This window comes from Camelina sativa, chromosome 20 (genome assembly GCF_030686135.1).
Source record: "Camelina sativa cultivar CO46 ecotype springtype chromosome 20, ASM3068613v1".
Taxonomy (NCBI): domain Eukaryota; kingdom Viridiplantae; phylum Streptophyta; class Magnoliopsida; order Brassicales; family Brassicaceae; genus Camelina; species Camelina sativa.
Window position 1 is genome coordinate 3,827,371 of NC_141899.1, and position 23,108 is coordinate 3,850,478.

The 23,108-nt window shown below is 32.0% G+C and overlaps 1 protein-coding gene across 1 annotated transcript; it reads right to left on the reverse strand.

Annotated features, from left to right (window-relative positions):
• Nucleotides 1–20,791: 20,791 nt before the first annotated feature.
• Nucleotides 20,792–21,607, reverse strand: LOC104769198 (uncharacterized). Its single transcript, XM_010493349.2, has one exon. It carries the CDS (start codon nucleotides 21,605–21,607, stop codon nucleotides 20,792–20,794), a length of 816 nt encoding a protein of 271 aa, XP_010491651.2.
• Between the last annotated feature and the right edge of the window lie 1,501 nt (nucleotides 21,608–23,108).

Sequence of the window (23,108 nt, forward strand, 5' to 3'; positions counted from 1 at the left end):
CTTTCAATTCATATCTGGATTGGTTTGAAAAGCTAGATTCATGTTTGTGATCCGATGCGACTGAAACAACTGCTGCAAGTAATGAACAAGTTTGATATCAGATCACTGGTTAAAATGGTTTGGATTAGGATTTGATCCGAATCTGCATTTTAGAGCACTCTATAAGATTATTGGCAGGTTTGTCACCAATCAAAGCATGTAGCTATTTGTCTGCTTCCATTTAATTACTCCAATTCATGTTTATTGACTTACAAATTTAGATACCAAGCACGTATTGAGATTAATGTCTTACTACCAACTTTTGCATATCATGATAAAAAACTGGATTAATTTGATAGTATATCCTAATTTTTATAAGTAATTTGAAGTTTACACTATATTATTGAAGTATTAGAAAAATATCTTAATTAATACACAAAATAACTTTTTACCTTTAATTAACAATTAAGATTTTAAAAACAACAACAAAATAAATAAATAATGTTTTTTTAAATGATATACTTGTAATTTTAAAATGATTTCAGATAATAATGAATTTATTTACTGTTATTATCTATATGTAAGACATTTACGTAAAAAAGTTATTTTATGTATCCTAATTTTTATAAGTAATTTGAACACTAAATTATAGAAAAATATCTTAATTAATACACAAAATGACATTATACCTTTAATTAATAATTAAGATTTTAAAAACAACAACAAAATAAATAAATAATGTTTTTTTTTAAATGATCTACTTGTAATTTTAAAATGAATTTCAGATAATAATGAATTTATTTACTATTATCTATTAAAAAGTAATCGGAACTTATAAAAATTAAGATACACTATCAAATTAATCCGTTCCGATATCGCACTGGCACACTCCAATACTCCATCCATCCTGCTGGCTAAATAAAAATCATTTTAAGGGTTTTTACCACAATAAATTGAACCAACCAACCGATTTTAATTAAGTATATCACACACTCCATCCATCTCTCTCTCCATCCTTTTACCACAATTAATGAACCAAATAAAATCATACTTGAATCTACTAAAATTGAAGTAAGAAACTACCAAAAACTAAACAACACTATAAAATATATATAAACATCCATGTATTGCATGCATGTATGTTTTGGTTCCGGTCAAACAGTTGTATTCATTTTTTTTATATAACTTTATTCTTGTGATTCCAAGTCGAGAGAGATAGAGATGCATGATGACATCTGTTTTTTTACAACTGGTGTGAAGGTGACCTGCGATATGAATATTGTATGTACTATGCTTCTTTACTTTTTAGATTCTTTTAGATCCTCAGAAGTTGTTATACGCCATAAAAATAATAATGCAACGAATACATTAATAGTTCGACACGTAGGTGTGTAACTTGATTAGTCAAATAATATGGTAAGAGTTCCTTTATTTAATATTACGGTCATATATGTATATATATACCGAATATCAACTAATGCGAACATAAGGAATATTTCGAATTCAAATGTATATTTGGTAAGACTTTTACAAACAAAATCGAGAAAATCTATTTATTTAATATTACGGTCATATATGTATATATATACCGAATATCAACTAATGCGAACATAAGGAATATTTCGAATTCAAATGTATATTTGGTAAGACTTTTACAAACAAAATAGAGAAAATCTATATTAATAAAAGTGGGAGTTATAAGCTTTTAAGACTGTCCACATAGAATTTTAAATAACTAATCCTGATTATATATATAAAAGGGAAATAGAGAAAAGAAAACCTAATTTTATTTAAAATCATTTAAAGAAAAAAAACCTTTGTAAGAAAATTATAAGAAAAAACTTGATGGCAAAATTACTCATTAACAATATCGTGACACATGTCAATTGTATCATTCAGATGTTGACAAGTGTCAATTTTAAATTTATTAAAAAAATTTAAAATAAAATATAAAAATTCAAAACCTACCATAAAATGATTTTATATAAAAGTGAAATAGAGAAAAAACCTAATTTTATTTAAAATCATTTAAAGAAAAAAAACCTTTGTAAGAAAATTATTAAATTTAAACAGCTTTAAAATTTAGACAAAATCATTATAAAGAAATTATATATATGTATATATATCATAAAATTTAAAATTATAATATTGTTTACTTATTTTAATTTTAAGTTGCTAATTTTACAAGAAAAATATTACTTTTTTTAATAAGATAAATAAATGATTGTGAAAATTATACAATTAATTACTGTTTTAAAAAATGTAAATACTCACCTTTACAAAAAGAAAAAGATTGTTGAAGTAGAAAAATAATAATAAATCGTCTCATATTTTTTTCACCAATCAAATAATTTATTCAAAAATACTGCTATTGTAATATATATAAGATATGAGTATGTAAGATTAACGTATGTGTTTTGTAACTATAAAAATATTAAAGTAAAGAGATAATAGGTTATTTAATGTGTTCATAAATAAAATTTATTGGTTGTAGTATAGACTAAAGAGTATATTGTGTGTACAAATACATTTGAAGTGGTAATGTAGATAGTATATTTGTAAATGGATATACATTAGTGTATTATAGCCAAAAAAAACAACTATTTTTTATAACTAAAAGTTTATCTCTCATACATTGTTTTTTACTTATGAAAAGAATTAAATATATATTTTTGTTAAATTTCATTTTATTTTAATAACTTTGAACTCATCTACAACTATTTTCTTTAACTAAAAGTGTATCTATTTACTTTTTTTTTTCAACCAAACCATAAATTAAAAGGAAATTCCTCGGTTAGTTGTCCAAACCGGAGGGAAGAGGTTTACAAAAGAAACTTCAGAGATAAGAGAACGCAAAGCACATGCAAGATACTATGCCTTCGTATTTGCCGCACTCGAGATCCAGGAGATTGGGAATAGTGGGAAGGACTCCAGCGAGTTAAACTCATCGAGCAGGTTGGAGAAAGATGGGCAATCTTGGACTGCACTATAGTGACTTAGTGAGTAACTCAGCACAATCAGTCTCAAAATGTTGACAAGTGATTCCTACAGCACATATCCGCTCTATGGCCCACAACAACTCTTCTAACTCCAAATGCAGGGGGAGAGGCTCCGTCTTAGACACGAGGTGAAAAACATGGACATGCGAAGACGGAGATGGAGCTGACATGACCGCCGTAAAAGAGAGCGCCTCTTCCCAGGCTAACTTATCGCCCAAAGCCTTAGCAATTATATCATTTGCCTCAATCTCTAAACTTTGAAAAACTTTTTTGTTTATGGCTTTCCAGATTGCCCATAAAATTCATGGTAATTGAAGAAGTTGATCAGGATCACCCTTTTGAGAGGAACCCTTCCAGAAAACAAAATCCAAATTCGATTACACCGAGTCATATGTAAAACCCTGACGAGACCAGAGTCGGAGATAAATCACAAACTTCACACTAGCTAGGACATTCAAAGAAAACGTGATTAATAATCTCAACCGCAGAGTCACACCTTTTACACCAAATGTCACATTAGATATCTCGGTGTATCTATTTGTTTTTATAGATAGATTACTAAAATATATTTATTTGATATTCTTTTAAATTTAATTTAATTTTAAAAAATTTAAACCCGCACATCGAGCGGGTCCTAATCTAGATTTTAACTATTATACTAGATTTTAACTATAAATAGACTCACACTATTATACTAGCAAACTTTCTCATCGAACTCTGCGTCAATGATGTTTGTATTATCTATCAGTCACGGTTCGAAAAATAATGTACGAAATTAATTGACAAAACTTTCATATGAATCCTAGAATTGTATGTAGGTTGTCAAATCTTAGAATCAAAGTATTTTTACGGATGCATGAACCTTATATGTACCTTTCAATAACATAACATTATTAATTAAATGGGTTGAAAGTTGAAACCATGTAAAAATAACAAAATTAAGTGATTTTTATTATCACTTATGTAATCTTTACTTTAAAAAGCAACACAGCCATAAAAATTAACAAAGTAAATAAATCTTTAACTTTTGACAGAAAAAAAAAAGTAAACAAATTTTTAACTAATATAAATTAGGTAGTAATAAGCAAGAAGTCTGTTGTGAGTCACAACTTGTGACTTGTGAGCCTTCACGTAATTGTGAGGAAGTAGGCGCTGGAAACGGCGACGCATGTGGCTATGATTCTTATATATGAGTTGACTTATATCTTTTCGGTCTTCGTTGACTTTATATGAAATTACTGAAATATAGTGAAAGAATCGATATCAATATATTGTAACTTGTAAGACGTTGACTGCTAATTTGTACATATTAATGTTACAGGAAACATTCTTTTGGACGTAATAATCAGTGGGCTGGCATGTTACATGTACATATGTAGCCGACTTATAGTATTACGGTAAAAAGTCTAATTTTTCTTCTTGATACCAGTGATTGCACCTAAATGATTTGTTTGAGACCATATTGTTCAATTAGATGGAAAAACACGCTTTCAATTATCGCTACTAGGTGTCTAACTCGAACTTGTAACTAGGACTCTAATGATTTTCATATGCATATAACATATGTATTGTAGAGTAAATTTGGTTGACAAAAAACATAGAAAAGAGTGTATATTGTGTATATCAACGGCTGCTAGTCTCGGAGGCTAGTGGAACGACAAGCCTCGACGTGAAACTTGGTTGACAAAAAAACAATCGGGTTTATACCATGTCAATAACTAAGTTAGAAGTGCTCATTGAGTTCCAGCAAGTTACAGCACGACTTGAAGAATACGATTTGTGCGTGTATTTATTTAGAGTTCTAAAGATTGTAATTCATATTATTTGTTTTGGCATTGACTTTAACAAAAATCAACTCTTCAATCTCGAATCAACGTAAACTTTGGCTATAAATAAGTCAACAATCCATTCCTTGTAATTCGAACATATCTCTCAGCCTTAATCATCTTCATCTTTACTCATTAAAGTGATTAGAGTTGCAAGAACCGATCATCATAGATGGAAGGAATCGAACAATCGAACGCGAGCAGTGGGATTTGTAATTCACGTATTACCACTGGACCAAGTTAGACTGTTCACAATGTTTGCAAGCCAATTGCATATATAAATTTAAAACGTGCTCACAGAAAATTAACGCAGTTAATAATTTTTGTTATGATTCTTGAGATGGGTGTTGTAATCTGATTTTATTGTTACATCATAGACTTATTATTCGAAAATTCATGTCTTATGCATGCTACCAACAAAATCGTCTTTACTTGACCTAAAAACATTGTTATAATGCTTGCTAATGCTAAAAACATTGAAACAGTCAAACATGTTTTGATTTCGAATTCACGTTTGTCCATTTGAATTTAGGAGACAACAAAAAAAGGAGAGAAAATAGTGTTCAAGAGGATCTTAACACCATTATGATTCTGTATTAAATGTGATCTTAGTATCCGTTTATCACTAACTCTGAATTAGAAGCAAATAGAATTGAGAAACAAAATACTAAATCTGAATATACATAGTCACTAAACTATAATACAATGTTCCATGATTCAAACCGAGAATTATACGGGAAACCAATCACAAACCTATCAGATCAAAGAAGCTATTGTTCATTCATTGTACAGTCAAACATTTATAAATTAATAACTAATGTTGGGACCAAGACATTTATTAAATTTATAATGATATTAATAATTATTATTTTATAGTGTAAATTAATAATTATTAGTTAATAGATGCATTTTTAATTGTTTAAATTTTCTAAAATTATGAATTGAGACAATTTTAGCAAAATAAGATTAGAACTTCGGATGTTCTAAATTTTATGGTTTAGAAATTGAACTTGTAATATTTAGAAAAAATTAATGAAAATAAATTACAAATATTATAGACAAATTCACTTATACACATGACATATAAATTTATGAATAGTAATATCAATTATTGTATTTTAATAATCTATCAAATTATCAAATTGTAAATGATGCATATCTATATATGACATGTTATAGAATATTTTATATTATTATAACTTGAAAATTGTTCTATAGAAATGGGTTTTAGGAGAAATATATATTATGATATCAACATATATATCTAGATAAGGCCCACGTTATTACGCAGATAAAAATTTTAAAAAATAATTAGAATAATTAAGTAGTACCATTTTAGATTTTATCAATTATTATAGATAAGGCCCGCGTTATCAATTATTATACATTTTTAGATTTTATCTTGTAACGTTTTAATATTGAATACCCTCTCATATTTCATTTGAATACTCTCCTAGTTAAAGTTTTAAGGTTTTTTTGCTCTATTTTATAATATTTTCTCAAATTCCTATGTACAATTGTTATTAATATAAAAATTTATGATTATTTGAACTATGCAGTATATTTTCCTATTGGTTGAAGTTTTATAAATGACATAATATTTATTGTTTATTAATTTTTGTGTTTTTACCCAAAAACTCTTATAGGACAGAGAGTATCATTTAAATATCTATACAATCATAATGAACCATATTTTAAGTTTAATTACACATTTCATCTTAATACACAGAACTAAATATTTTATATCAAACACAATTACTACATCATATCAAATCTATATCTTAGTAAGAATTAAAAATACAAATAAAAATTAACAAAATATAATTCGCAAAAAACTGAAACAACATTAGTTAATATATATTTGTTATGTTGTTATCTCATAAGTACTAATTTTATCTCATAATCAATTTTAAATGAGTGAAATTTATAAAATAAAAACATATATAAAGATATAGAGACATTCTCATCAAATAACTGAAGATTCATGCCTATAAATTATAATTTATTTCAAATTATCATATGTTTTAACATATGCATTACAAAAATACATGTGTCGCAATTATAAAATAAAACATAAAAATTCACTAATATTCTTAAATGAATTTTTTTTAATGAAATTTTTTTAATCTAAAATAATACTCATCGTTAGACATTCAGTTTAGTAATCACATTTAACTATATATTTCATCGTTAAACCATAATTCACTTATTCATAGATTATAGTTATTTTAATATCAAAAATAATATGAGCATTATATGAGATCATATGTATATTGGTTAGTATTTTAAATTTAACAATAAAATAATCAGTAAAAAAATCAATTAACATCTACAAAATTTTTGGAAATCCAAAAATATCATAAATATTATTCTTCTATATGTCATAATTTTTATAAATATTACTTTTGTCAATTTTCATCAATTAACCAAAAATTCATTCCTACAAACTCATTTTTTCTATTTTTTTTCCAGGTTTCTCATATTACTACATGTATTAAAATCTTTAAAATAAAACATGTAAAACTATACTAATAAGTATTGAAATTTTTTCTTTTTGAGTTTACTATTTTTAATGGTTTTGTGTACTTAAAATTTATTACAAAAATAAATACAATTTATATCCGACAGTTTTTGCTGCATCCGACCATATTCCTCTGATGATGAGACAGTTCATTTGATAGAGGTTCAATCTGCTTACCAAGACAGATATAACCGATCGTAAGTCCTGTATATATCGAAAATATCTCATTCGACATGTTTTATTGTTACATGTTTTTGTATCCTGTTTGTACAGCGTTTTAATACATAAGGATATGTGTATAATCGCCTACTTCGGGCAATGCATTAAAGGAAAAGAAGGAAACACGGTCAAAGAACTAAGTCACTAACCCGTGAACTCGTTTCTCATACTCCTTATGAAGTTCCAGTATCGAGTTTAACAATCAACCATATCCATTGTAAGAGGTAAACAAAAACTAAAAAAAACAATGGAAAGGGTCATATCATTGTAATCTATATAAGATTGATGCCAATAATGGGTTTCTCTTGTTTTTGTTCTCTTTAGATCCCAAGTTCTAAAGTGTATTATAGTTTGAATGCTTCCAATGTTGGTTTGAGGATTAGCAACGACATGTTTGAAGATTTGCCATCATGTGTAGGTCTTGTTACGTTGCTGTTTTATCCATTGCAATCAGTGAAAAAGCCTGTGGAAATTATTTTTTGTTGAAATATTGGTTTTTGGATGTTATATAGGAATCGTGATCATGCCAGTTCCAGAAAATGTAGTTGAGAAAGTTGACATCTAATATATTAAAGGAGAAGTCGAGAGAGCTCACAGCCAATCTAACAAAAATTGACCTCCTTTGCCATTAATGAAAAATACCCTTATAAATATTTCGAACAAGCTTTTACTCTCTATTTAGGTTGCTGAAACGCACCACATTCATCCTCAGACTTAAGATTACTAATTTGCCATTAATGAGATTCAAAACTAGACAATTATACCCTTTTTCTAAGTTTTAATTTTTTTAAAAAAATTAAAAAACGAAAATTAAAAAAAAAAAACGAAATTTGTTTACAGAATCGGAAATCTGATATATTTACGCAATATCTCTCTTTAAAAAAATAGAAGATAAATATTACAATATATTACGAATATTTGTTTAAAGAAAATTTCTATTTTTTAAAATATTAAAATGGTAAAAATAATTATGACGATTTTCCTTCTAAGCTATATATATAGACGCTCAGCCAAAACAGTAGAAGTCGGATTCAATAAGCTAAACATATAGTTTTGAGAGTATAATTTTTCTTTTGTATTATTTTGGTTCTAATGAATCAACTTTACTATTGTATGATTTTAATTTTTTTTTTCATGTTGATGTACTATCCATATGCTTTGGTGCTTTGCATAATTAAATTTTATGCTGCTATAATTTTTAATTATTATGTTGAATCATATCAAAAAATTTACTCATTTTGTTCTGTTTGATTGTGTTTTAGGTGTACTTGCCATGGACCATGGATGTTTTTTTGTATATCAAAAACAAGATTGGACGAACAAGTTGATGAAGCAAGCAAAAATAATCAATTCGGTAAATTATTATTAATAATTGTGTGTTTTTTTAAGTGGTGATTGTTATTCAATTTTATTCTCTTGGCTAAACATGATCATATTTTTATTCGATGATTTTTTATTCTACAAGCAAATGAGCAAATACAACTTTTCACAATTTTATATGATTCATCAGATTCTAATTTTTATGCTTTTTTTTTGTAGTGGTTGTTTGGAAAGCAAGATCAAGCAATCATAGACTTTGTATGTGGTTTCTCCATCTGTTTAAACATATATATATTGTATTATTTTCTATATTTTTTTTTGTAGTTTAGTAATTTGAAAAACTTTTATATGTAACCTAATACATATTTTTTTTTTGTTTCAGTTGAATTTATGGATGATCATTGATCATAGTTGTGGATCTACAAAACTGAATATAATAAAATTCATATATTAATTTTTGCTAATCTGAATCTTTAATTTTTTAAAATAATATTGTTGCTAATGTTTTTTTGTAATGATTATAGTTGCAGAAAATTATGAAAGATTCTGTTTATAACAAATATATGGTAATTTTCTAAGAACTTGGATTTCGTTCTGTTTACAAATACATTTAAACTAGAATTCTATTTATATGTAACCTATTACATAATTTTTTTTGTTTCAGTTGAATTCATGGATGATCATTGATCATAATTGTGGATCTACAAAATTGAATATAATGAAATTCAGGTATTAATTTTTGATAACCCGAATCCTTAATTTTAAAAAATAATATTGTTGCTAATATTTTTTGTAATGATTATAGTTGGACAAAAACTATGGTGGATTCTATTCATAAAAAAATATGGTAATTTCTTTAAAAAATTGATTTCTTTCCATTTACAAATAGATTAAATATTTCTTCATAAATATTTGTGATTAATATTTATTCTTCCTCTTAAAAATAGAAAGAAGAAGGAAGAAATATTAATTGGATTCAGGACTTTATATCTTCAGGTTTTTCAAGAAAGAAAGAGATTAAGGAAGATTAGGAAAAGCTTTTTTACCAATTTACAATTATTATTTATTTGAAATTGCTTTAGATGGATAAATAATCTATATTACAAATTGTAAATTTCGCATTTAGTTTAATAAAAAAATCTAAAATCTAAATTTTATCTCTTATTTAAAATTTAAAAGTAATAGAAAATAAATACTAGAATATATTGCAAATATTTCTCTGAGAATATTCCTGTTTTTAAAATTATTAAATTTCTAAAGATCTTTTGTTTCACTTATAAAATTATTTTTCATTTAAACACGAAAAATACAGTGTTTCCTGTTAAAGTTTTAGTTAATGTTTGTGTCCTTCGATTGGTTATGTTATATGTGTGTCGGAGCACCATTTTGGTTAATGGTTTTTTTATTCGACTATACATACAAGGGCATACAATTACAAGTTAACCAATTGAAGCAAACTACTCTGCAAGTTTTGTATGAACAAAAAAAAGTTAGAAGAATTAGTAATTTTAGAAATATCACCATTTATGTAAATATTTGCTAACGTCTGTATATTTTTATTATTTTACATTTGTAATTTGGAAAATAAAACTTGAAAGTTGACAAATTTTAACAAAATATTATTTAAGATAGAACCTATATAAAGTAACATTTATTACTTATATGTATATAAATATATATTTATAGAAATATCACCATTTATGTAAATATTTGCTAACGCCTGTATATTTTTATTACTTTACATTCGTAATTTAGAAAATAAAACTTGAAAGTTGACAAATTTTAACAAAATATTATTTAAGATAGAACCTATATAAAGTAACATTTATTACGTATATGTATATAAATATATATTTATATATAAAAAGTACATTCATTACAATATCACCAAGCAATCAAAATTTCAATGTGTAACTGATTTAACGAGGAACAAACAAGTTCCAAATTAAATGGGATTTTTAATACGTAAGGTTGAAGTTGATAAAAGAAACACAAATCAAGCTAAGTTGCGGTTTTGACCCAAAATAAAAATAAAATCAAGCTAAGTTGCGGTCATATTATAAATATGTTGGAATGTGGTGGATACGGATTACAAATTTCGTTCCTATATATATCGGAAAAAAGGCATAGTCACATGTGCACAGCAAATTAATGTATTATACTAAAGTAAAAGAAAATAAATACTGTACAAAATATTGCAAATATTTCTTTGAGAATATTTCTGTTTTTAAAATTATTAAATTTCTACAGACCTTTTATTTTTTACTCTAATTTTTTTTAAACAAAAATTAAAAAACTAGAAATCAAATATTCAATAATAAAATCTTTTGTAAATATTTGTTTCAAGAAAATTTATATTTTCTAAAATGTTAAACTTCTATAGATAACTATAACGGTTTGATTTGGATTGAAGGAACTGAAAATCTCGTGAGGATATACCACAAACATCCATTTAATTTGAAGATATGACACATTTTTGTGATCTCGACAAAATCTCATAGGGTTGCTGTAAATCTCTGGAAAAACCATGTTATTCCGGCTGAATATTCTATCACCAAAAGGAATAACAAAGATTCTAAATAAGACAAAAGTTCATGACAAATATGTATATGAGTAATTTTAACAAATTATTTTCTTTCACTTTTAAAAATAAAATGTTTAAAAAAACGAATTATTATTTTTTAAACTAAAAAATTAGAAAATCTTAGAAATAAAATAATCTTATCCCATTTTAAATTATTAAAAAATAGAAAATAAATGGAGGATTTTCAAAAATACCCCTTTTTCTATGTCACTTTTAAAAATTACCATTTGATGGTGTCCATTTTCAAAAATACCCCATTTTAGTATATAAAATGACAAAATTATAAACCCTAAACTCCAAATACTAAACCCTATCCCTTAAAAACTATACCCTAAATGTGTAAATTGGGAACCCAAACCAAAAAAAAAACAAATTCTATAAATTAATTTAACATAGGGAAATTGTGTAAAAGATGACAAAAGTGAAAATATTAAAAAAGTGACATTTTTGAAAATGGTATGCCAAAAAGGGCATTTCTAACAAATTCTCAAAATGAATACTATTTTTGAAGATTAAATTATAGCTTCTCTTTTAGTTAATTATTTTCTATTTACATTTTTGTTGGAATCCTTTTTAGCCCTATAATTAATTTACTTTTTATTTTGATAAATTAGTTGAACTATTATTTAAAAATATATTTGCCTACACAAATTTATAAAAGAATTGAATTAGTGTTATATTTGACCACAAAAAGTTTAGCCAATAATTGTTTTTAAAATGTTTTTGCCCGCACAAGTCAAATTGTTATTTTGTTAATTGAATGTAATTTATTTTTTCGCAAACAAAACTATAAAGAAGTGTTTAACTTTACTGTTGTAGGTCTAATGTTGACACATGTTCAGATAAAAAATATATGTTTAACTGAAATAGAACTGATGTTGCGATCGAATAGGACGTCTCTTACGGCCGTTGAGAAAATTCCTAAACCAGATAATAGTATGATGAACACATGTGTAAATAGGCTTATCGCAGATGAGAGAATATATAAGCCTCATAAACAACAAGAATTGTACAATGAGTTGTTACCTATGCTAACTGAGGAGCAAAGACGTGTTTATGAAGAAATCATTCACTCTGTGAATCACGACAGAGGTGGTATGTTTGTTGTTCATGAATTTGGTGGTAGTAGGAAAACTTTCTTGTGGACTATTCTTGGTGTTGATATAAGGTCTAAAGGTAATATTGTTCTGAATGTTGCTTCAAGTGGTATAGCTGCTTTACTTTTGGAAGGTGGTAGAACGGCTCATTCAATATTTGGTATTCCAATCAATCTTAATGAATATTCTGTGTGTACGATCGATGCCGAATCTGATCTTGCTGACTTAATTAGAGAAGCAAAGCTCATAATATGGGACGAGGCTCCAATGATGAACAAGCTTTGTTACGAAACTTTGGATAGGAGTTTGCGAGATATTATGAGGTGTGTGACAGATTCTACATGTTATTACAGAAGGAGGAAGAGTAGCGACAGTTTTAGCATCTATCAACTCATCTGTTCTTTGGAATAGTTGTAAGGTTCTTAAACTTACCGAAAATTTGAGACTTGGCAAGGCACATAATAGTATGGATGCGGGTGCTCTCGCCACTTTTTCAAAGTGGCTTTTGATATCGGGGATGGCAAAATCAACGAAACAAATAGTAGAGATGTGGAGATAGAAATTCCGGATGATTTATTAATGAATACAAGTGGAAATTCTATTCAAGCAATAGTTACAAAAATCTAAGGTGAAATTTTTTGCAAGCAGAACTGATCCAAAGTTCTTTAGGGAAAGAGCTATTCTAAGTCCAAGAAATGGTGATGTTGATAAGATAAATCAATTTATGCTTAGCAAGCTACCATGTATGCAAATTAAATAGGATATGGAATATGGATATTGAAGTAATAATTTTTAAAAATACTAATATTAAATACATATTGATGTAGTATTTTTCTATCAATTAAATTATCAATCTACAATTTGCATTAATCAACTCACTAAGAATATACAAAGATGCTTAATCTATTCTTAAACAGGAAAATGTTCTTTTGTAACAATCATAACTAACAAACTGATTCAAAGAAAGAAAACAAGACAATTCAAACAATGCAAACTCAAAGAAACATAACACAACTAGCAACAAACTTTAAATCAAGATTAAACAAGTGAACCTTAGGCAAGGTAATTGACTTGGGAGATAGCTAACCAATCCTAGATGTCTAAGCAACAATCAAGAACAATCCTATGGCTAAGAACACTTATGCAAATCAATTCATTTCCATGATAGAGATTCCTATGCTAATCAAGTGATAATCAACTATTTCCAAAGGCAATCACAAGGCAAGCATCCATTAAGAACAAGTCTAAATACCACTAAGCACTCTAATCATCAATTTCCATTGGCTAGGAATACAAAGCTCTTGATTAATTTGGCTCGGGAATTTCATCAAACACCTTATGGGCATGAAAATCCTAATGTCTAGATTCAAGCATGATCAAGGCTATCTAGCATTATTAACACTAATCAAGATAGGAAACACATAAATAAAGCCTTAGACATCAAAGATCAATCATCTATCTCCTTAATCTACCTAGCCCAAAGTTTTAAGGATCTACTCACTCATCATCATGATCACACAAAGGAAAGAGTTTGATCTTTGTGAAATCATAATAAGAGATTTAAAGGAGAAATTGCTATTAAAAACTTAGAAGTACTAAATCATTCAACAAACCAAGAGTAGATAAGCTTAAGAACCCTAAGTGGCTGCTAAACAGAATATAAGATAAAGGATAAAAGGGAGCCGGGTCAATCCAGTTCAAACCGGTTTAAACCCGGATCAAAACTAAAACAAGTGAGGAGCCTGGCGGCTCCCCGCGGGCAGGGTTTGGCCGATGGGAGGTGGCCGATGGCTTCACGCGGGCAAGGTTTGGCCGATGGGGGTGGCCAATGGGAGGTGGCCGATGGCTTCACGCGGGCATGGTTTGGCCGTGGGAGGTGGCCGCTGGCTTCACGTGGAAAAGGTTTGGCCGCGGGAGGTGGCTGCTGATGGTGGCGATCAAGTGCGTCTCCTGTTCCATAAGCTTTTGTTTGGCTGTTGGTCTTGACCGCTTGCTTCACGTGGGCAAGGTTTAGCTGATGGGAGGTGGCCGATGGCTTCACGCAGGCATGGTTTGGCCGCAGGAGGTGGCCGCTGGCTTCACGCGGAAAAGGTTTGGCCGCGGGAGGTGGCCGCTGATGGTGGCGATCAAGTGTGTCTCCTTCGGCTTTTGTATTGCTGCTGGTCTTGACCGCTTGCTTCGTGCGGGCAAGGTTTGGCTGATGGGAGGTGGCCGATGGCTTCACGCAGGCATGGTTTGGCCGCGGGAGGTGGCCGCTGGCTTCACACGGGCAAGGTTTGGCCGATGGGGGGTGGCCGATGGGAGGTAGCCGATGGCTTCACGCGGGCATGGTTTGGCCGCGGGAGGTGGCCGCTGGCTTCATGTGGAAAAGGTTTGGCCACAGGAGGTGGCCGCTGATGGTGGCGAACAAGTGCGTCTCCTGTTCCATCAGCTTTTGTTTGGCTGCTGGTCTTGACCGCTTGCTTCACGCGGGCAAGGTTTGGCTGATGGGAGGTGGCCAATGGCTTCACGCTGGCATGGTTTGGCCGCGGGAGGTGGCCGCTGGCTTCACGCGGAAAAGGTTTGGCCGCGGGAGGGCCGCTGATGGTGGCGATCAAGTGTGTCTCCTTCGGCTTTTGTTTGGCTACTGGTCTTGACCGCTTGCTTCATACAGGCAAGGTTTGGCTGATGGGAGGTGGCCGATGGCTTCACGCATGCATGGTTTTTCCGCGGGAGGTGCCGCTGGCTTCACGCGGAAAAGGTTTGGCCGCGGGAGGTGGCTGCTGATGGTGGCGATCAAGTGCGTCTCCTTCAGCTTTTGTTTGGCTGATGGTCTTGACCGATTTCTTCACGCGGGCAAGGTTTGGCTGATGGGAGGTGGCCGATGGCTTCACGCATGCATGGTTTGGCCGCGGGAGGTGGCCGCTGGCTTCACGAGGAAAAGGTTTGGCCGCGGGAGGGCCGCTGATGGTGGCGATCAAGTGCGTCTCCTTCGGCTTTTGTTTGGCTGCTGGTCTTGACCGCTTGCTTCATACAGGAAAGGTTTGGCTGATGGGAGGTGGCCGATGGCTTCACGCAGGCATGGTTTTGCCGCGGGAGGTGGCCGCTGGCTTCACGCGGAAAAGGTTTGGCCGCGGGAGGTGGCTGCTGATGGTGGCGATCAAGTGCATCTCCTTCAGCTTTCGTTTGGCTGATGGTCTTGACCGCTTGCTTCATGCGGGCAGAGTTTGGCTGATGGGAGGTGGCCGATGGCTTCACGCAGGCATGGTTTGGCCGCGGGAGGTGGCCGCTGGCTTCACGCGGGCAAGGTTTGGTCGATGGGGGTGGCTGATGGGAGGTGGCCGATGGCTTCACGCGGGCATGGTTTGGCCGCGGGAGGTGGCCGCTGGCTTCACGTGGAAAATGTTTGGCCGCGGGAGGTGGTCGCTGATGGTGGCGATCAAGTGCGTCTCCTGTTCCATCAGCTTTTGTTTGGCTGCTGGTCTTGACCGCTTGCTTCACGCGGGCAAGGTTTGGCTGTTGGGAGGTGGCTGATGGCTTCACGCAAGCATGGTTTGGCCGCGGGAGGTGGCCGCTGGCTTCACGCGAAAAAGGTTTGGCCGCGGGAGGGCCGCTGATGGTGTCGATCAAGTGCGTCTCCTTCGGCTTTTGTTTGGCTGCTGGTCTTGACCGCTTGCTTCATGCGGGCAAGGTTTGGCTGATGGGAGGTGGCCGATGGCTTCACGCAGGCATGGTTTGGCCGCGGGAGGTGGCCGCTGGCTTCATGCGGAAAAGGTTTGGCCGCAGGAGGTGGCCGCTGATGGTGGCGATCAAGTGCGTCTCCTGTTCCATCGGCTTGTGTTTGGCTGCTGGTCTTGACCGCTTGCTTCACTCGGCCACCGTTTGGCCGATGGTCTTGGCTGCTGATGGTGGTGATCAAGTGCCTCTTCTCCAGTTCACTCTTCTTTGCTTCTTTGCGTCAAAACAAGTCCAAATGCTCCAAATGTGATGATATTACTCTAAGAACCTGAGAGGTAGCACACTATATGCATATGCTCCTAAAACAACCTAGAATGACAAGATTATGCAACAAAACTAACCAAAAACAAGGCTTAAAACCCAACAAAAAACAAGATATCACATATCTAAAATTCCTTCTTTATTTTTTTATTTACAGGTGAGGAGAGACGATATCTTAACTTTTGATAGTATTGAAACGTTAGATAAAAGTGCTCATGATAATATGATCTACACTTAGGATTTCCTAAACAATATACAAGTTTCTGGATTGTCAAGCCATGCTTTAACGTTGAAAATAGGAGCACATGTCATGTTGCTAAGGAATATAAGACCCTCAGGGAGGTTTGAGTAACGGTACGAGGTTAATTATTACTCAGATGACCAATCATATAATCGAAGCAAGAGTCGTGACAGGAAAAAAGGTTGGTGATAAAGTACTTATCTCTAGGATGTATGTTAGTCCACCTGATGCAAAGTTTCCCTTTCGTATGAGGTGACGAAAGTTTTCTGTTACCGTGGAGTTTGCAATTACTATAAACAAAAGTCAAGGTCAGACGCTAGAACATGTTGGATTGTTTCTACCGAAACCGGTTTTCACACATGGACAGCTTTATGTTGCCTTCTCTCGAGTCACAACCAGAAAATGCTTAAAGGTATTAATTATAGATAAATATGGGAAATGCCAGAATAAAACACTTAATGTTGTTTTCAAAGAGGTATTTGAGACTGTATAATTATAGTTTGTAGTTGGATAATTGTTTTGGATATTTAGACTTGAATTATATTTCTTCTCTTAAATAAAGTAATTTTTAATATCTTTAACACTACCTCTATTTAATAGTCAGATATAGACTTTCACATTGGAAAAAACCATTTTCTAATTTTGACTTATTTTATATTATAAAATAAAAGATAAATACATTGTAGATGGTCTAAGAACATTTTATTAAAAAAATTCATATGATTATATTTTATTTGGTTTCAACAATGTTGTTTATAAACATATAATTGTTAGCTGTGTCATAAAATGTATATATAATTTTACATCATAACTATTAACTACAAACTTTATCTTTAATCTGTAAGTATATATATAATAATAAATATTAAAAAATATTTAATAGTCAAACAAAAGGTGAGACACTAAAATGATTAAGAGGCAACGTTTAATCGTGACTGTTTGTATTCTTACAAATCTGGAATCCCCTTTTCGTTTTCGATAACAGAGAAGAAACAGGAAAAACCCTAATTGGAGAAAATCATGAGATTCGATTAGCGCCAAGGTCAAGGTCTAATTAATCTTCTTCCCAAAAGAACTAATTGGCGTATACACGCCAAGGTCTTTCATTCTTGGAGTATCAGCGAGTTCTTTACAAAAAGAGTACTGCTTCTTGTGGATGTAGAGGTTAGTATCGTTAATTGAACATCATTCTTACTTAAAGTTCATTTTTTAACAATTCTTATATATACGACTTCCTACACAATTGTTATTAAACTGTGAAGAGTAACACAATCAAAACTACTTTTTTACCAAATACACTCGCTAAACTCCAGAAATATATCGACGATGTTGAATGGTATGATATTAGAAATTTTAAAGTAATCAATCCAACCATGAATGAGAGGAATACTCATCATCCTTATCAAATTAAATTCACGGACGATACCACTATGACGCTGGTCCAACAACTGAGTCCAAAGAATTACTTTTGATTCGAGTATTTGGATGATATATATCATGGAAAAATAAATCATCCCATCTCTTTCGGTAAGTGTTTCGTTAATTAATTTAATATTGATATGGTACAATATGTGAGTATAGTTAATTGTAACTTTGTGTTCGGGAATCTAGAATCTTTATAGGATTTGTTGTAACTTTGCGTATTGGTCCCTCCCTTAGAAAAGTATGAATTAAACTTTTACCAAATATAGATTTGCAACACTTTGGAAAGCTAAATTCTGTCTTTTTCGCAAATTAGTTGTCTGTGAGTGTATAGTAGATGTGGAAGATAAAAGAAGACCTGAGAGTGCCAATAATAGTAATGATGTTCTCACGTTGTTGAATGGCAGGTAAAAGACATTTATTCTACCTTTAGGACAGTTACGTTTTAAAGTTGTCTCTATTAAGATTTTTTATTAATTTGATAAACATGTAGGAATGAACTGTGAAATGTCGTGTCAAAAACAACTACACTTCTGAATTCATGTCTAAATGGCAATCAAACGGGTGCCATCTCATATACAAATTCAAACCTTTTTTTTGTGTAATGCGGTTTGTGAAACTCGGAGAATATGAAGGTGTGTAACATAAAATAGTTCTGATATAATCATCATAAGGTAACCAATATATTAATTTTAAACTGCAAATGTTTATAAAACCACAGTTCGAAGGACTGGAGAATCACCAGACTATGTAAGATTTGATTATGTAAAAATAACTTTATACACTTTATATATGATTATGTATGATGTTAAAATAATTTTGTTTCATACACTTTATATATTTACAAGTCTGAGTTTGCTGGACGTTATTACATAAACCATGTGATGGAGCATCAAAGTGAGAGCCCAGGGACTCAGTCATAAAGAATGGACTCAGAAATAAAGATACAGTGGCTTAATTAACTTTTTGTATATGCAAACTTTAGTATAATTTTGAATGTTTATAGTACCAAATACAATGGTCTAAATAGAAGTATATTTATGGGTTGCTTAAAATATTATTTTAACAGTCTAAACGAAATTACATATTATATTATCCCAAATTATTATATCAAGGTAATTAAAATTGACCGTAACAATTGTATTTGGCTCATTTAAAATTTTGTTACGGTCAATTTGGGCTTAAACTTAGAAAATAGCCTTTAAAATTTCAATTAAACTTTAAAAATAGACTTTAAAATTTCAATTTATATTTTGCATATGTAGAGTAGTACTATAAACATTTTATTAACTATTCATTTTATTATTTTAAAAAGTGAAAATAATAATATTTAATATGAAACTTTTAAAAATATATATATTTGAACATACGAACTACTATAAAAATTAAAAAAAATTAAACAGATTTTTAAAATATAATAAAAATTTGATTCAACATTATGAAGAATTAAATTAGTTTTTTTTTTCTATTCAGTTCTTGCCCGCACAAGCGTGCGGGTAACTCTCCTAGTTCTATTGTAAGGCTATAGTCAGTGGCCTACCTGCCTCTTAGAGGTGAAGATTTCAAGTCATACTATGACGAGTCTGTGATTCTTTTTTGGCTCATAAGACGATTTGGTTTATGTTTTGTAGAATTTCAGAGTTGGTATTGGAAGAAAGACGTCATTGCTTACAGAGTCAACAAGGTAAATGTCGTCAAGTGGGAAGTTTTGATATACATTTACTGTTTTACTCGTCTGTGAATGTATAAAGCAATTTTGAAAGTCTAAAAGGAGTTTCTGTTACATTCAAAAAGGTCTTTCTTGTTTTCAGATCCAGTTTCATCTCCTAAACAGTAAACACCGTGGAAACACTAGAAACTGAGAAGTACGGTTACGGAAAACCTCTGCTAAGGCATAACATGCTGCTCTACTGCAGCTTTAGTTTCAAGCAAGCCAAACTGATCCCTAGCTAAATGCTATATCGAAGCCATAAGATTGTACCATATCATTTCCTCTTAGTCTAATTCGTATTTACTATGCATAGGAATCAATTGCAGAATTATTTATGATAAGAAGATTTTGACAACTCTCTCTGATGTGTCAGTTTGGATATTGTTGACGAAAAAAGGCATTTCATATCAGACCAAAGACAGGATGGATAGAAGTGGCTGTCTAATCCAAAAAAAAAACAGAGGATAACTCATTGCATAGGTTGAGGTGGAAAATAGTAAGGGACCTTGCCCGTATAGCGCGTTGAGTGGTTTGAGGTGCTATCCTGCAGTCCAAAGATTCCTACATCCTGGGTGAAACTGGACTCTTGGGAATCGAGATAATAGATGTTGTTTCTCTCGAGGCCAGGGAAGGAGCTAGCAGGAACACAGAAAGGCTCAGACTTGGATAGGAAAATGCAGAGATCTCCAATGTCTTCAGTGTAAGTAGCATTCCCTCCCTCGTCTACCCTGAAGACCCTAAAACCTTTGGTTTCCAAATCCACCATATCTTCTCTGGCGGACCTAAGAAGGAAGGTATGGTCATATATAATGCAGTCACTCTGTTTTAGTAAGTAAGTAGTTTGGTAACATAAGAAAATGAAGAAAAAGTATTAAGAAGCATGGAACCAGACTCTTAGGGGGCTGATCTTGGAGTCCCATACCTGTACCAAATAACAAGGAACATCTCGCCTGCTGACGACTCCACCAAGTGTTCGGCCCTGCACCACGAGTCACAAGGCTCTAGGTTGTTCGTCTTTCCCAAGACGCCGGGAAGGTTTTGATGAAAATGCAACTTTGTAAACTTGGGGTTGTCCCTGTGTTTGAGGAGATCCCAGGATGCCAAGTGGTTGGCTCCAGAAGCGGGCAAGGAGAACATCTGATCCCTCTTGGAAAAAATGACATGGGAAGTGAAGAAACTGGGGTCTTGGACCCTGATGTTGGTCCATTTGGTGTCGTGAGCTGGCCTGCACAGGCTGAGTTGAGGTCCCAAGAACTTGACAGCCACAACACAGTCGTCATTCAGAGGAGAAGAAGAGGACATGGCCACGTTGGTGACAATCCGGGTCTGGCAATGGCGAATAGGCAAAATAGGAGGCAGTGAAATACGTTTTGGGTCTGCAGAGTCACTTGTGTATACGTTCAGATCGTCTTGGAGACACACCACACCCTTGTTGTTGAGGGTAGCGACCCAGCCTCTGGATGCTCCAATCGTTGCGTTTGCCTCTAGCAACTCATAAGGAACCTTCTTGTCCCACTCCACCATATACCCAATGTCGGCGATATAAGTCTGGATTTTATGTCCACCATTAGGTTTATTGCGTAAGACAAAATATGGTGGACAAGACGAAAGCAAACTACGAGAGCTCCACCTCTGAAGAAGAAGAAGCTTATGTCCTAGTAGTAGAGATTCGTTGCGAGGCTTGGTGAGTCGGGAGAGGATCAGAGACATTTTTCTATCCGTTGGTGCTCCTCGACTCTGGTGGAGTCAATTAAAGCCGATTTTCATAAGCGTGCTCACCAAGTTCTTTTTTTATTTCCTTTTTGGCTCACCAAGTTCTTTTTATTTTCGGGTTTCTAATTTTCTATATTTCTTTTGCTTCCAAAAATAAATCTGCCTCATATATTTTTATATCCTTTTTTGTTTCTTTAACGTGGAAAAAAGGAAAGAAAAATGTCTACTAATTTAAATGTCCAATGACTGAAAACATACGCATGTAGTTCATTCGTTAATAAATAAAGCATGGTTATAGTCTCCATTATAATAAATAAAGCATGGTTACTATACTATAGTAATTAGGTTAAGATTGTTGCATTAGTATAAAAGAGATGTAATGTTGTAAGAAAGCATTATTCAAAATTAACAATGTAGTCTTTGGAGTAAAACAGCTTCTTGTCTCATCTCTAACAAACAAACCAAAATGGAGAGATAGAGAGAGCAAGATGCCAAGACATCTAATCACCACTTTTACACACATCATGCACACATTTCTCATATCTCCCCTATCCACATCTCTCAATTATTTAAGAACAAATAAGTTTTTAATTAGCCTCGACCTCCACAACATAAATGGTATTCTCTTTATTTGTATGATTTATTAAAAAATGGATTAAAGAACAAATAACTATTTATCATCATTTTTTCTTTTCTTATTATATTATAATATTAATTATTAAAAAAAATCTTTTTATGTGTACTTTAATTTTTTAAAAATATTATTATTTACCTGAAAAGAGTTTTCAAATGATATATTTTATCTTAGTTAATAGTATTTTGAAGCTCAGAACATTATGAGTTATCCTCGTCGCCGTTGTTGTTTGACGGTGTGCTGCTGGTATCCCCGTGACGGTGAGCTATACCATGAGCAGAAGGATGCTCGAACCAAAGAGATCCTGGACAGCTTCAATGGAAAGTTGCCCCACCCATTTGAAGATGATGGAAGGGAGGGTGAGGTACGCTCAAGCGCACGACGACGACCTAAAAGTTAGTAGATTTGAAAGATCTAATTTACCTTAATTAGTTTCATAAAAATTCAACCTAAAATTTTTTAAATCATTGCAACAAGGGTTTGTCAAACTTCCTCCAATTCAAAATGCTTTTGGTTAGAAAAGAACAAAAAAAATAATCAATGTTTTCCTTAGATTCTGTCTGTATGATTAATCTCCATTTATCCAGTTAATAATTTTCTTACACAATTCAACTTCTAAGATTTAAAACATCTATATACTTATTTAAGCAGCCCTTTAAACAAATAACCTTACTTCATGTAAAATATTACATAAAATGCCACTGTATTTTAATACAAAATATAATAACAGAATTTTAATATTAATTTGTTGTAACCTGAAAATGATTATCCAAAAAATAGTAATTATTAATTTATTAGATTACAAGAAATCATTAATAAAATAATTTCGAAATTATTTAATAAAATAATAATAAAATTATTTTG

Bases quoted from the DNA above. Each gene is read 5' to 3' on its own strand.
- LOC104769198 (XM_010493349.2), bottom strand. From the start codon at position 21,607: ATGTCTCTGATCCTCTCCCGACTCACCAAGCCTCGCAACGAATCTCTA.